The sequence below is a fragment of the Mesoplodon bidens genome, assembly GCF_964165515.1.
Source record: "Mesoplodon bidens genome assembly, chromosome: 1".
NCBI classification, from domain to species: Eukaryota; Metazoa; Chordata; class Mammalia; order Artiodactyla; family Ziphiidae; genus Mesoplodon; species Mesoplodon bidens.
In genome coordinates this window covers 55,125,504-55,139,814 of record NC_138176.1, presented here as the reverse complement: position 1 = coordinate 55,139,814, position 14,311 = coordinate 55,125,504, and the positions used below count along the sequence as shown (strand labels likewise).

The 14,311-nt window shown below is 46.8% G+C and overlaps 1 protein-coding gene across 1 annotated transcript in view; it reads right to left on the bottom strand.

Moving 5' to 3' along the window:
- Window positions 1-10,923, bottom strand: part of CCDC149 (coiled-coil domain containing 149) — a 99,611-nt gene extending 88,688 nt beyond the window's left edge. Inside the window, 1 exon segment of the mRNA XM_081229007.1 lies at window positions 10,742-10,923. Coding sequence (XP_081085133.1) covers window positions 10,742-10,789 — 48 coding nt within the window. The 5' untranslated portion in view covers window positions 10,790-10,923.
- Between the last annotated feature and the right edge of the window lie 3,388 nt (window positions 10,924-14,311).

Below are 14,311 nucleotides of genomic sequence, written 5' to 3'. Positions count from 1 at the left end.
GTTGCCTCTAGAATGAAGGCCACTCGGGACCCCAGCACTCTCTAGACAGCTAACCGGGCATTCAAGGTCAGCCTAACAATCATCAGCTGATGCCCCACTGTGTGTCTCCAATCAGAGAAACACATCTGGGATTTCCCAAACAAGCCCTGTATTTTGCCATCTCTGCACTTTTGCTATCTCCGTTCCTTCTGCCTAGAACACCTTTCCTTTACATTTCCACTTGCAGAAATCCTGCCTAACCTTCTTGGCCCAAGTGCTACCTTCATCAAGAACCTTCCTCAATCCCCCAATCCAAATGAACTTCCCTGCAAAGCACAAGGCTATGCACACAACATAGTTGTGTGCAACACAACACAACACAACATAGTTGACCTTCTTCTTTGCTATCCACCTGTCCCACTGAAATACCTCCGGGCTGTGTTTCATTCTTCTTTCATGCCAACCAACCAACCTATCACAGTGATGGATCCATCCTGACCCCTCACCTGTGTGTCTGTCACTAATAAACTATAGGTGGGCAGGCACATCCAAGATTCTCTTCGCATACATGAGAATGTGAAACCAAAGTTGAGGCCCTGCAAATGGGCCAGAACTAGGTCATTTGGGGGATGTTCTCCAGTATCCTCACTCAGGTCCTGCACCTCTTGAGTCACAGCAGGAAGCCTTATCATTCTAGAACTCCTGTCTCCTACCCCAACACAGGTGGTCACGGTCCCTCCTCTTAGGAGCTCACTAATTTGTGTAGGAGTTAAGATCAACACACAGAGAAGGTCCTTTCCTTTCTCAGGGAGCATGTAAATTCTACATGAGTGGTTTGTAAGCTACACTACATAAGGCAACAGGATGAAGAGCTCACTTCAAGCTTGGGTGGTCATGGATGATTTTATGAAGGATGTTGGTGTCTATTCCATCTTGAAGGACTGGTAAAGGTTGTGGTCAGGGAAGAAGTGGAAGGCCCACACAGATGAGATCAGGATAATAAAGTAGAAGCCAGAAGGCAGAACAGATCAGTTTGGCTGGAACAACCAATTTATGAGGGAAAATGAGGCATAAGGCTAGAAAGATAGGCCAGCTTGGGGCAGGCCTTGAATACCCAGTAATGGGGAGCCACTGAAGGCTTCTGAGTAAGAGGTCCTGGTGAAGTATCTTTTTAAAGGTAGTTTAATAGGCTAGTCATATAGAAGGTATATTGGCTTGAAGAAGATATGATATTTTGAACAAACTTAAGATGTTCATTACAATAAAAATACCATAAGGTAATGGAAACAAGAGTAGCCTAGAAGAAGTGAAATGAAAATGAGAAGACTTCAAAATAAAAAATCTGCCAAAGGTTTGTGTTCCTTGGGGACCAGGTGTCCCCTACCACTGGTGCCCTTTTACCTGAAGGACCAGAAAGAGATGCAGACTCTCAACTAAGCAAAGTCCTCTGCCAGGAGGTACCCAAAGCCCCGCTATGGTTTTATTGATGGAAAACCAGGCAGTGGGTAAGAAACGTTGCTCACTCTGGTCATTTTCATTCAGGGACTAGCCAAAGTCCTCTTCTTATCTTCAGCCAATGTATTTTATTCAATGTGAAAGTCACTAAATTAATTTTTTTAACATGATAAGAGTAGCAATTGTCAATTTTAGAAGCACATATGCGAATTTCCCTGCACAGGAGAGAACATGAATCCCATTAGTTAAAAATAGCGGTTGTGCTCACTTTCCCCCACATGCTAATTTTAATAAACTTACTCTAAAATTAGCCTGCCACTATGAGGATAGCTGCTCATCAAAAATGTTCCCAGGAAGCACTAAGCTTGCCTCGCAAGAGTTCAAGCACTCCTAGGAAACTCTGAACAATGCAGAGCTCTAAGCAGAACTTGTCCTCTTCTCACCAGACTCAGTCACCCCCAACCCTCTGTCAGACCCATCACCACTACTCTGTAGCCACATTTCGAGGGTCATCTTGGACTCATGCTATTGCATCTTCCTGATCCAATTGGCTATGAAATCCTGTATGGGTCTTCCTTTAAAATCTGTCTCATAGCCATCCCTTTTTCTCTCTCTCCACTGATGCCGTAACTCCTTATTACTTCATTTATTCAAATATTCAAGCATTCACATATTCTACACTCACTGAGTACCTACAAAGGGCAAGGTACAGTGAAAAGTGTTAAGGTCACAAATTAATAACATATGGTCCCTACCCTCAAGGAGTTCAAGATCTTCTGGGCCCAGTGGAGAGAGAGACAAGTCAAGGATTTATCAAAGAACCATATGATAAGTGGTATGGCCTAGGTGCAAAAGAGGTAATTGGGAATATTGATGGTGACAGAAAAGACTAGATTACTGGTAGCTCAGCTTCACTTGTCTTTCCCTGATTCCTGGGAGAGCTACCAAATTTGTCTTTATATTCCCGCTACCTGGCACAGTGCCTTGTGAATGACAAAGGCTCGGTGATTACTGAGTTCAGTGGAAATGAATCTTTCCCAAGTATTTTCATCAACTTACACTCTAGCTAAAAAAGCTTTCAGAGGCTATTACCAGCTACATTAGAGTACACCCTTCTGTCTTGCTTTTGAAGTTGTTCACCATCTGGTCTACCCTGGCTATCCAACCTCCATTTCTGCTATACCTCAACCCACTAGTTTCAGGCTTTATCTGGAGCATTTCCTCAAAGGCCAACCCAACCACCAGTCCAGTGCTCAGGCCTGCTTCCTGTCACCACCACCATGCCCTCTTCAGCCAAAGCAGAGGGACCCAGTTCAAGTTCTACTTCTTCTAAGAAGCTTTTCCCCACTTCTTCAGCTTCACCAACTGCCTATATATGTATCTAAGATATATTGTTCATTATTTTGCACTGTTTTTTCATTTAATATTATGAATGTGAATAATGCTTTGAAATATTAAATGGTACTCTATTTACCTTGCCTCAAATTCCTATAACTCCTACCCTGTTTCTCTCCACATATCCCTCTCCCTTTTATTTTTTATTTATTTATTTATTTATTTTACTTTTGGCTGCGTTGGGCCTTCGTTGCTGCACGCGGGCTTTCTCTAGTTGCAGAGAGCGGGGGCTACCCTTCATTGTGGTGTGCAGGCTTCTCATTGCAGTGGCTTCTCTTGTTGCAGAGCACAGGCTCTAGGCACACGGGCTTCAGTAGTTGTGGCACGCAGACTCAGCACTTGTGGCTCGCAGGCTCTAGAGCGCAGGCTCAGTAGTTGTGGTGCACAGGCCTAGTTGCTCCATGGCATGTGGGATCTTCCCGGACCAGGGCTCGAACCCATGTCCCCCGCATTGGCGGGTGGATTTTTAACCACTGCTCCACCAGGGAAGCACCCCTATCCCTTTTAAAAGCCAGAAATTTTGCCTTCTCCAAGGAAGAGAGTGCTCAGCAGAACACTGGTAGCAAAGTGACTGGCTTTTCAGTTTTGAAAGCCTTGTCCTTCACCAGAAGATAACAGAGCAAAGAAGAGTCTCCCCATAACTCCCTCCCCCAGGACTCTCCAAAAGACTAGAAAAGATCTCCAAATTTGAGGAAAAGGCAGACAGAGTGCAAGGAAAGAGAGCCTGGTTATCATTGAATGTCTAAGAATGAACACTAATCAGCCTGGTGTCAGGAGAGTGGAGTAAGGACTGCGGGACTGAGATGTGGGGGCCGTGGCTAGTTGTGACGGAAACCTGATGAGTTGGGGAATCAGAGAGGTAAAGAGTAAAGCTCTCTATAGCGATGACTGTCTTCAATATCCATTCCGCCCCTTTTAAAAGACTTAAGTTTACTGAGGTATAATTTACATAGAGAAAAAAAATCACCCTTTTGAGGTGTACAGATCTATGGATTTTAACAAACGTATACAATCATGTAGGCATCAACTCAATCAAGGCATAGACTATGTCCATCACTCTAAAAAGCTCCCTCGTATTCCCCTGCAGTCAATCTGTTCACTCACTCCAGGCTCTGGCAACCACTGATCAGTTTTTCTGTCCTTTTTGTTGTGCCTTTTGAAGAATTTCATAAATGTGGAATCTTACAGTCGGTGCATTTGAGTCTCTGCCTTCTTTCACTTGACATGTTTTTGCATGCATCACAGTAGTCTGTTCCATCTTAATGCTAAGCAGGATTCTATGATGTGGATGTAGCAATTTATCCACTTGCCAGTTAGTGGACACTGTTGTTTCCAGTTTTTAGCAATTATAAATAAAACTGCTATAAACATTCACATACAGGATTTTGTGTGGACACGTGTCTTCATTTCTCTGGGGTCAACACCTATGAGTAGGATTGCTGGGCTGTTGGGTTTAGTGTAGGTCTGACTTTATGAGAACTTGTAAAACTGTTTTCAAAAGTGGTTGTACCATTTTATATTCCTCTAGCAACGTAGGAGACTTCCAGTCACTCTGCATCCTTATCAGCACGTGGTTTTCCCATTTTTTATTTCTGTGTCTGTTTCTCCATTCTAACAGATGTGTTGTGGCATCTTATTGTGGCTTTAACTTACATTTTCCTGATGGCTGATGATGCTAAGTATCTGTTCATGTGCTTATTTACCATCTGAATCTCTTCTTTAGTGCAGTGTCTATTTAACTCTTTTGCCCATTTTTAAAATTAGATTGTTTTCTTACTATTGTGTTATAAGAGTTCTTTGTATATTCTGGATATAAGATATGTGTTCTGCACAAAATTTCTCATCTGTGGCTTGTCTTTTCATTTTTTTAAGAGTCTTTCAAAGAGCAGACATTGTTTATTTTGATAAAGTCCAACTTATCCTTTTCTTCCTTTTATAAGTTTGTGTTTTTCCTGTCCTGTATACTTTTCTAACTTTTTAATAGAACCCTCCCAAATTTAAGTTGGGCATACCCAGCTTAAGATGACATTTCCTAGCCTCCCTTGCAGCTACATGTGGCCATGTGACTACACTCAGACAAATGGGATGCGAGAAGTGATACGTATAGCTCTCTAGTCATCCCTAATTAAAGAAAAGCCCTTTGCCCTGGACTTCCCATTTCTCTCTTTCCCCTTTCCATGGGCTGGGACAAAACATGGCAACAACCTAGCTTTAACTATACAGTTGAGGACCATCCCCTAAGAAACAGTAGAGAAACAAGATGGGAGAAACCTGGGTTCTTAAATGACTCATGGAGCAGGGCTGCTCTCCCAGCCTGGACCACCACACTATGACACAAAAGAGACCTAAATATCTACCTCACTGAAACCAATATATTTTGGGAGTAGGTATCTTTGTTAAGTGGCTTAGACTTTACCCGAACAAATATACCCTTCCTTCTTAGGAAGTAAAAAATAATCCCCAATTCCCTGGACCCAGCCTGGTGTGGTGTGGTGTGTCTATGCAGAAAATTGCACCATGGTTTCTCAAAGTTTCCCTCAGCTCAGGAGTGATTCAGAGACAGCAGAACATGACTGAATTCCCCCACCTTGGGCAAGGGAGCAAAGCCCCCCATGCCCAGAGTAAAGAAGCCGTATATCACCTTGTTCTTCATTCACCCAAAGTAGCATGGGTCTGGTACAGACACCAAAGGGCCAGAAGAGGGGAACAAGGGCAGGCACCACGGTGACTGACAGTGACCAATGACCAGATGCTAGACTGAAATGAGGACAGTGTGGCTAAACAAAAATAGCCCAGACCAGTTGTGTGCCCCCTACCCCATCACCCCTGCCAATGGCTGAGTACTACTTACCACCCCTAGAACTCAAATACAAGTTCAGGCAGAGGTGTGATTCCAATCCAGATTATGTTCCCCCCCCCGCCTTACAATGGGAGTTTGTAATCATCATTAAGGTGTTATAGCAAAATAAAGTTTTCAGTTTGTGAACACCTGAATTTGTGCCCTGAGCTCCACCCTCACTGTACTAATGTTTGCTGAACATTTACTGCTTGCCAGGCAGACAGCAAAACACTAACGAGCGTGATTTCACTGGATCCTCACAATTAGAGCACCTATGGGTAGGTGCTTTATGATCCTGTTTAAAGATGAGAAAAATGAGGCTCGGAGGAGTTTCATGGCATGGTGATTCTCTCAACATCCATTCCCCTTCTTCTGGCAATTGTTCCCACCCCCCTAACCCACTCTCAGTCCATGTGTCCTGGGCAGGGCCCCATGCACAACTGCAGGCCTGAGACAGGTCACTATGCTCCTGAGTAATTTCTTCCAGGGCAGGTGAGGGATCTAAGTGGGTGCAAAGGAAGTGATTCCCGGGGTTCTATGGGGTCTCCTGCAAAAGAGTTTCTGTCTTCCCCTCTGGACTTGAACTTGAGAGGGTGGGAGGCTGAGACTGAAGTCAGGCCCCAAGCAGAGCCAAAGATGGAGAGAAAGCATCTGTTTGAGCACTGAATCCAGCTGTGCCCCACACCACCCCTATCTTGGAATGACTAGTCACAGCAGCTGTGTTAGTTTGCTAGAGGCTGCTGTAACAAATTGCATAAACTGGGTGGCTTGAAACAATAGAAATTAATTTCTGATAGTCCTGGAGGTCAGAGGTTCAAAATCAAAATGTCGATAGGGCCAGGATCCCTAATAAGACTCTAGGGGAAGACCCTTCCTTGCCTCCTCCTAGCTTCTGGTAGCTGCCAGCAACCTTTGGTTTTCCTTGGCTTGTGGTAGCATAACTCCAATCTCTGCCTCTGTCATCACCCGGCCTTCTTTCCTCTGTGTTTTCACATCGTCTTCCCTTTGTGCACCTCTGCATCCAAACTTCCCTCTTCTTATAAGGACACTGGTCATTGGATTAGGAGCCCACTCAAATGACCTCATCTTGAGAACATCTGCAAGATCCTGTTTCCAAATAGGGTCATATTCACAGGTATTGGGGGGAGGAGGTTAGGACTTGAACATATCTTTGCGGGGACACAATTCAACCCACAACATCAGCTGATAAATTCCCTTTGAGCTGAACCTGCTTGGGTTGGGTTTTGCACCGAGAAAGTAGAGCCAAGACTTACTCTCAGTTCTCAGTCAACAAACAAGACCCGAAGCTGCACCCTTATCCACAGGCTCAGACTGCAAGCCTGTTCAGCTTCCCTCCCCAAATGTCAGCGGCTCTACTTTAGGCAAAGGCCCAGGCTTAACCATCTTCTACATCTGCCTCCTAGTCACTGCATACAGCATGCTCAAGGAATACAGGACTGATTGCTATCTAATTAATTAACCAAAATTCAAATAGTGAAACTGAATTAGTCATGGTTTATCATAGGGCAGTAGGCTGAGAGATGACCAGGATTCTTATCTTAGAAATAAAGTTATGGATTGTCTGCATGACTGCATTTCAAGATTTCCCCCTGATTTGAAAGATCACCTCAGGTGGTGATGAGAAGAATGCTTCCCCCTCCCCAGACATTTAATTTCCAGAATAGGACAGAAGCCACACTCCTTTTACATGCATGGCCGTGTTTACTTCAGGACCTGAGAGAAGGCTGTAATTTCAGCTTGTTATGCTAAAAATATGAAAATAAAACTGATCTCTATAGGATCATTTAAATGAAAACGGCTTCCTAGAGGCAAGCTGAGGAAGCAAACTGATTGAAAGAGAGCACAGGGCTCTGGGCAGGAAGGGCAATGGAGTGTGGACCCAGGGTGGGAGGTAGAACCGGGGACTTCTGTAGAAACAGACTGGAGCCCGTTTGACCCAGGTCACATGTGTGGTGATGCCTTCCTCAGTTCCTTCCACTGGCTTCCAAAGTCACTTTCAAACGCCACTAGCCACGGACCATTCTCTTCTTTGAATCCTACTTGCCTAGGGCCAACACGATTTCTCCACGCCCACGGAAGCCCAGGCAGCTGAACTTGAGTGTGCAGGGGAATCCCCTGGTGAGCTCCCTTTGCAACAAAAGCAGATTTGGGGCTACACCCCTAAGCACTTTCATGAAGTAAGGTAATTTGTTTCCTGTGGTTGCCACAGCAAATCACTACAAACTGGGTGGCTTATAACACAGAAATTTATTCTCTCACAGTTGTGGAGGCCAGAAGTCCAAAATCAAGGTGTCAGCAGGATTGGTTCCTTCCGGAGGCTCTGAGGGAGAATCTATTCCAAGCCTCTCCCAGCTTCTGGTGGCTGCTGGCAGCCCTTGCCATCCCTTGGCTGTCGCTGCCCATCTCCAGTTTCTGCCTCTTCATGTGGACTTCCTCTCTGTGTGTCTCTGCTTCCCCATAGCCTTCTCCCTTGTATCTTTGTGTCTCAAATCTATCTTTACTTTCTCATAAGAACACTAATCATTAGATTTAGGGCCCATCCTAAATCCAGGATGATCTCATTTTGAGTTCCTTAGCTTGATTATATCTGCAAAGACCCTGTTTCCAAATAAGGTCTTATTATAGCTACTGGGACGTTAGGACTTAGATGTATCCATGGGGGGAAGAACACAATTCAGTGCACTACTGTAGATTTGGGGAGAGACCCAGAAACTTGTATTTTCCCCCCAAATGCCAAGTAACTCTTTGTACTCTTTGCTCCCCAAATGACTCTGATGATCTGTAAATCATACTCTGAGCAACAATGATCCAGTTGCTGAGGATTCAAAGATGCATAAGACATAGACCCCTCCTTTGAGAATCTGCTGTCCAGGGGAAGATACACACAGATGAACTGGTGATTAAGATACGAAGTGTGGCCTAATGATCCCAAGCTCTGGAGTCAGGCACCAGGATTCAAGTTCTGCTCCCTCCAGATGTGAGGCTCTGAGCAAGTTCCTTAGCATGTTTGGGCCACAGTTTCCTTATCTGTAAAATAAGAAATAATTCCTACCTTATACCATTGTGAGTATGAGGCTGTGTAAATGCTAAATATGAAGGATGGACTTGAGGAATGGCCGTTAGCTCTTATGAAGGTGGGAAGCACCTTGCATTCATTTTCACATCCCACAGCCCCGAGCTGTGTGCCCTCTGCGTCCTAAGCTTTAATGAATGTCTGTAGGCAAGACAGCATTACTCTGGAGATACAGAGCTGGGATAGGCAGGACAACTACGGAAAGACCCATATCCGGATCTTGACTTATTCTACAAGCATTTTTTGAGCACCTGCTGTGTATGGAGCTCAGCGTGTAGGCACCTGGAACAAAGCCAATAAAATACACAGCCTAGTGGGGAGACCATTAGACTGCAATACTGTGTGGTCAGGGCAAGACAGAGGCACCCTCGGTCCAGGGACAGCCATGCCAATAAGAACTTCCTTCTTTGGTTTCCCATCCTTCCCAGTCCACCCTTTAGGATTCTCTTAGTGTTTATGGTGTGACTCTCCTTCCACACTATACCATACGCTTCAGGAGTTCTTTGAGGGCAGAAGGGGTCATCTGTCTTCTTGGCCATTGTATCCCAAATACCGAGCAATGCACCTGACTCCTAATAGGCATTCGACAAGTATTTGCCGGAGTAGTGAACATTCTGCTATTTCAGAGCCCAGCACTGGACTTCCATGAAGAACCACCTCCAGCTTCCTTGACCACTGGGTATGATTCTTGACGAGCCAAGAGAAAAGATCCCCAGAGGATCTGTCCCTTAACATAAAGCCTGTCAAAGGAGATGGGGACAGGCTGCATGACAACATATCATAATACTGTCCAGTTATTACATACAGATCAAGAGGGGACAAACTAAACTCGGGGAGAAGTTATGACAGTCCATTCCTCTTCAGAAATACAATGCTTTGCATACACTGGACATTAAGTACTGTTATCAGACTGACCTGGAGGCCCAGGAAATGGTTAAAGGAGAAAGACGGTACAAGGTTTCCCTTCAGGCACCCAACATGGGAAGGAAGCCAGCAAACCATTACACCCTGCACTGTGAGTATAGAAGTAAGAAAACGGAGGCCCAAGCTGGCCTTGGGGATGGGGATGCGGACGGGGATGGGGATGGTTCTCAGGAGGGAGAGAATGGAGAATTTCCGGGGTGTGGTCAGCACAGCTGGGTAAGTGGCTAACCGCCATCACAAATGGTGGTAAGTCAGGACGAACAACTTACCTGTGAGAGGGAGACACCAGCACTCTCTCTCACCTGGAGAAGTCAGGCAGCCCCTCCCAGGCCAAACCATTCTTAGGGTGGGCTGAAGAGAATAGGATAGGAGTCCAAAAGTTGACCCCAGGGGTGTTTCTGACAAAATCGTTGGGCCGGGGGGTGGGTGGGGGGGGGAAGGCACGGTATTCTCTGCTTCCACAAATCGAATGACTTCTGCACCAGTGTTTCACTCCTTTGATAAACGGCGCGCCACCTTACACACAGAAGGCCCACGGTAAACGTGTTGGCTTAATTGAATAACTGAATGAACGAAGGCTACGGAGGACCCTATGGAACTCCCCTCCCCCGCAAACCTCCGCTGCAGGTGATTCCACCTGGCCCGGCCGTGGCCCCAGAACCCGGATTTCCCCCTGGCACCACCTTTCCGCTTCAGCACTGGGCATCCAATCGCTTGGCTCCAAAACAGCGGCAACCGAGAAGGCAGGTGGGGCTTGGCTCCCACTCCCGGATCCCCGCGCTCCTCTCGCCAATCCAGTGCCCAGCCCTGCCCGGAGGGAAGGCCCCTCCCCAAAGGCTGGCACCAGCTGGCGTGGAAGAAAGTGGCGCCCGGGCAGACCGCAAAGGGCGGGAGGAACGGCGCACCTGGCGGGGCGCGTGAAAGCAGCCAGCCGAGGCCGCGGGGTGCGCGTCCCCCGCGAGTCCCCGCCGGGGTCGGCCGCCCGGGGGGCTCGGGCTCGGGGCTGGCGACCGCTCGGCCCGGCCCATCCCGCCCGGCCGGCGCCTTGGCCTCACCTCGCTCACCAGCCCCTGCCAGTCGCTCTCGGTCCGGTCGCCGTTCATGGCCTCCTCCTCCAGGCACGGGCCGGCCTCATGGACGCCGCCGTCCTCCTCTGCGGCCTCCTCCTCCCGCCGCGCCGCCGCCGTCGCCTCCTCCACCCGGGCCCCGCGCGGCCCCGAGAGGGCCCGGCGCCTCCGAGCCGCCGCGCCGCCGCCTCCTGCGGCCGCCCGCGCTGTTGACTCAACGTCAGCCTCCGCGGGAGGAAGGGGAGGAGGAGCCGCTGTCGGTGCCGGGCCGCAGCCGCCGCCGAGCCGGCCTAGGACAGCGCCACGAAGCCCCCGGGCCCCGCGCAGCCCCCGGACCCCGCATAGCACCCCGGACCCCGCGCTTGCGGCGGCCGAGGTCCTGACCGCAGGATTACTGCTCTCCCAGAGGGAGGCGGCTCGGCGTCCCCCACCAGAAGTAAATCCCCAAATCCAGCCATTCCGTGACCACTATCACGGCTCTCACCATTAGAATGTAAGCCCCACCCGGGCAAAGGGTTGCTTCCCTCTCGGATGAATGTTGGGTACAGGGCCTGGCACACAGTAGGCGCCCAACAAATATTTGTTGAACCTATGGATGAATGAACCACATGTTATTACATATTTAACATGGCTTTTTAAGCTACTAATGTTTATTTCTATTTCTTAAATTATCAGCTGTCATAAATAAAAACATTGAAAGTAAAACGGTAATGAATTCTAAATAAGACCGAAAGCTCTGAGTGTGATGCTTAACATGGGTCAAGAGAGGTGTTGAAGACATATTAGCATCAAACTGAGACTTTCTCCTAAGAGGAAGGGCTAAAAGAGAATTACATTACAGAGGACAGGGGAATCTTCACACATGAGTCAATATTATTCAAGGTGGTTTTCCCCAGTCACCTAAAATCCTGTCCTGAATCACTACCAGTAGTGAGCTTTCCATACTTGCAGAGGCACTGCCTGTAGAGATGAGCATGTAGGTTGAGAAGTTGTGAACCCATTTTAGTTGTGGACGCATCGCAGCCAACATCTATTTGTTTTAGTCCCTGTTGATCCTGAATCAATCCTGCAGGATGGATATTACCTCCATTTATCAGAAAAGGTGGAGAAACAGAGACTCAACTAGGACTCCTAGCTCCTAGAGACACTTCCCAGCCTCTTGGAAACCTGAAAAATGAAGTATTACCCCTGGGAGTTGGAAATATTGCATTCTACTGTTGGCCTGTTTTATTGGCTGTTTGCAAAATGGTGTCAATTCCCATGTTGCAGCCACTGTCTTTGACTCTAGGCTCAGCCATGTGACTTGCTCTGGCTAACGTGGCGTTTGCAAGTGTGCTACACAAAGAGGCTTGTAAAATACCTGTGCAGTAGGGCTTATTCTTGCTTACGCTCTTAGGAACCTCTGATCACCACCATAGAAACAAGCCCAGAAGAGCTTGCTGGATGATGAAGGACTCATGGCCAACAACCAGCCAACTGCCACATGTGAGTGAGGCCACTGACCCCCAGTGGCCACAGATGCCTGCATTAGTCCAGCTGAGGTCAGCAGAAGAACTACCCAGCTGAGCCTTGCCCAATTTGCTGACCTACAGAGCACGTGCTAAATAAGCTGTTGTCGTTTTAAGCCCCTAAGTTTTGGGGTGGTTTACTATATAACAATAGATAACTGATATAAATGGTGACACCACTGATGAGGAGCCTGGATGGCCTGAACTCTCCCTGGAAGCCCTGGCATCATGACCTGTTGGGTCCTCATCTAAAGAAGATTCTACAGCAGATTCTGGCAGACCAGGGGCTACAGGAAGGAGCCAGTCTAGTAGGTAGCACTTTTATTCAGTGCCTGTTGTGTACAAATCCTGTACTCATCCTGAACACATTCAATAGCATTGCAGACCACGGTCCCTGTCCTAGAGGATTTGCAAGGCTTACCATTAAAGTTTTGCAAACAAGTGCTCTAGGGAACAAGAGAAAAAGAAGAGGCTAGAATACAGCTAATGCTTCTGGTATTCTGACCAGCTGGGCCACCTAATCCATTCTTTGTAATCCAAGAGGGTGGAAAGAAGGTCATCCCTGAGTTGAATGTCTAGGGTTAACTCAGCACCAAACGCTTGCTCCTAACAGCCTGATCGATGTCTCATGCTAAGAAGAAAGGTACTGTCTGCCAATATATTGCCCTCTGGCAAACCATCTGGTTTCATTCCAACCTGTCAATGAGATAGACTTTAGGAAGAGTGGGCATAACTTGGTCCATCTGCCTTCCACTGCCTCGAGGTCTGCGCCTTGCTCTCGGCTGGCATTCAGGTGGGAAAGCAGCCCGCCCCTTCTAGTTACTATGTTTAGCTGAGGCTTTCAGTACTGCTGTGGCTTTGGAGCCTTCACTGGTATTTCAGGCAGCAGGACAATCAGCAAGCTGTTGGGAGCCAAGGACTCTTCACGTGGGGGGGATCGTGTACCTTTACGATAACTCTCTGGGCGACTTTATTGCACCTACTTGCTTTCCTTCTCTGAAGTAAGTCAGCCAGTTATTAAGGTGTTTAAAAATAAAACTGGGGAGGAAAATCAAAGAGCAGCAAGCCTCTACACTCCCCAGTATGTGGAGAAACTTTCAACTCAGTTGAAACGACATCTCCAGTTGCCTGGGTTTCCCTTAGAGGTTTCATGCCCCAAGTGCCTGCTTAGCTTGTGAGATGTGATGAAATCACAAACCAAGGCAATGTAGCTGTGAGCGATTCTTTTTTATTTCTTTTCATTTATGTAGCCTGACATTGAGTAATAATAATAATTAAATGCAGTTTAAGCTTTCAGGCACCTATACCAGAAGGCCTCTAGACACCTCATCAACAGCAGCCCAGGCTGACAAAAACAAAGCTAATAATATTGTGGTTTACAGTTTTCAAAGGAAAAAATAAAACTGCTCACAACTGTCCTCACCTCTGATAAAAGCAGTACATTAAATGTTCCATCCCACAGTCATTTGCATGGGACCAGTTTAAAACCAGGGGCCCTGGTCTTAAATTTGCTACCCTGGCACTAACTGTTGAAACATTGTTTTCAGCCTCTATTTTCTCTATCCCCTTAACTCTCTGACAAATCTCTAGGGACCCAATTTTTCTATATATATATGTTCAGAGCCCCAGGGCCAATTCTATCAATATTTATTTATTTATTTGCACGTGTAGTTAGAAGAAAGTGCTTAGGTGCTTTTGAGCGATGCTTTAAACTTTCAAATTTTGGGAAGGTTTTAGATATGGAAACTCCAAAATAGCTTAATCTAAGAAATTGAACTAGCAGATACTGATGAAAACAAAACAAAACAAATCTCTGGAGAGACTGGGAAAGAAAGGATGGCTTGAAGTTATTGTTAGAAACGTAGCCTCTCCTAACGGGTTCTCTATTGACTTGCAAGATAACTTTGGCCAAGTTTCAGCAGCCCCAGACACACGGGAAAGCCCTAAAGCTTTTGATACAACTTCTCCAGGCAGCATTTTCAGTTCATATTCTGGCCGCCCAAGCCAAAATGTCAGCATTCTCATTAAAGGAAACTGAGCAAATCTCCAG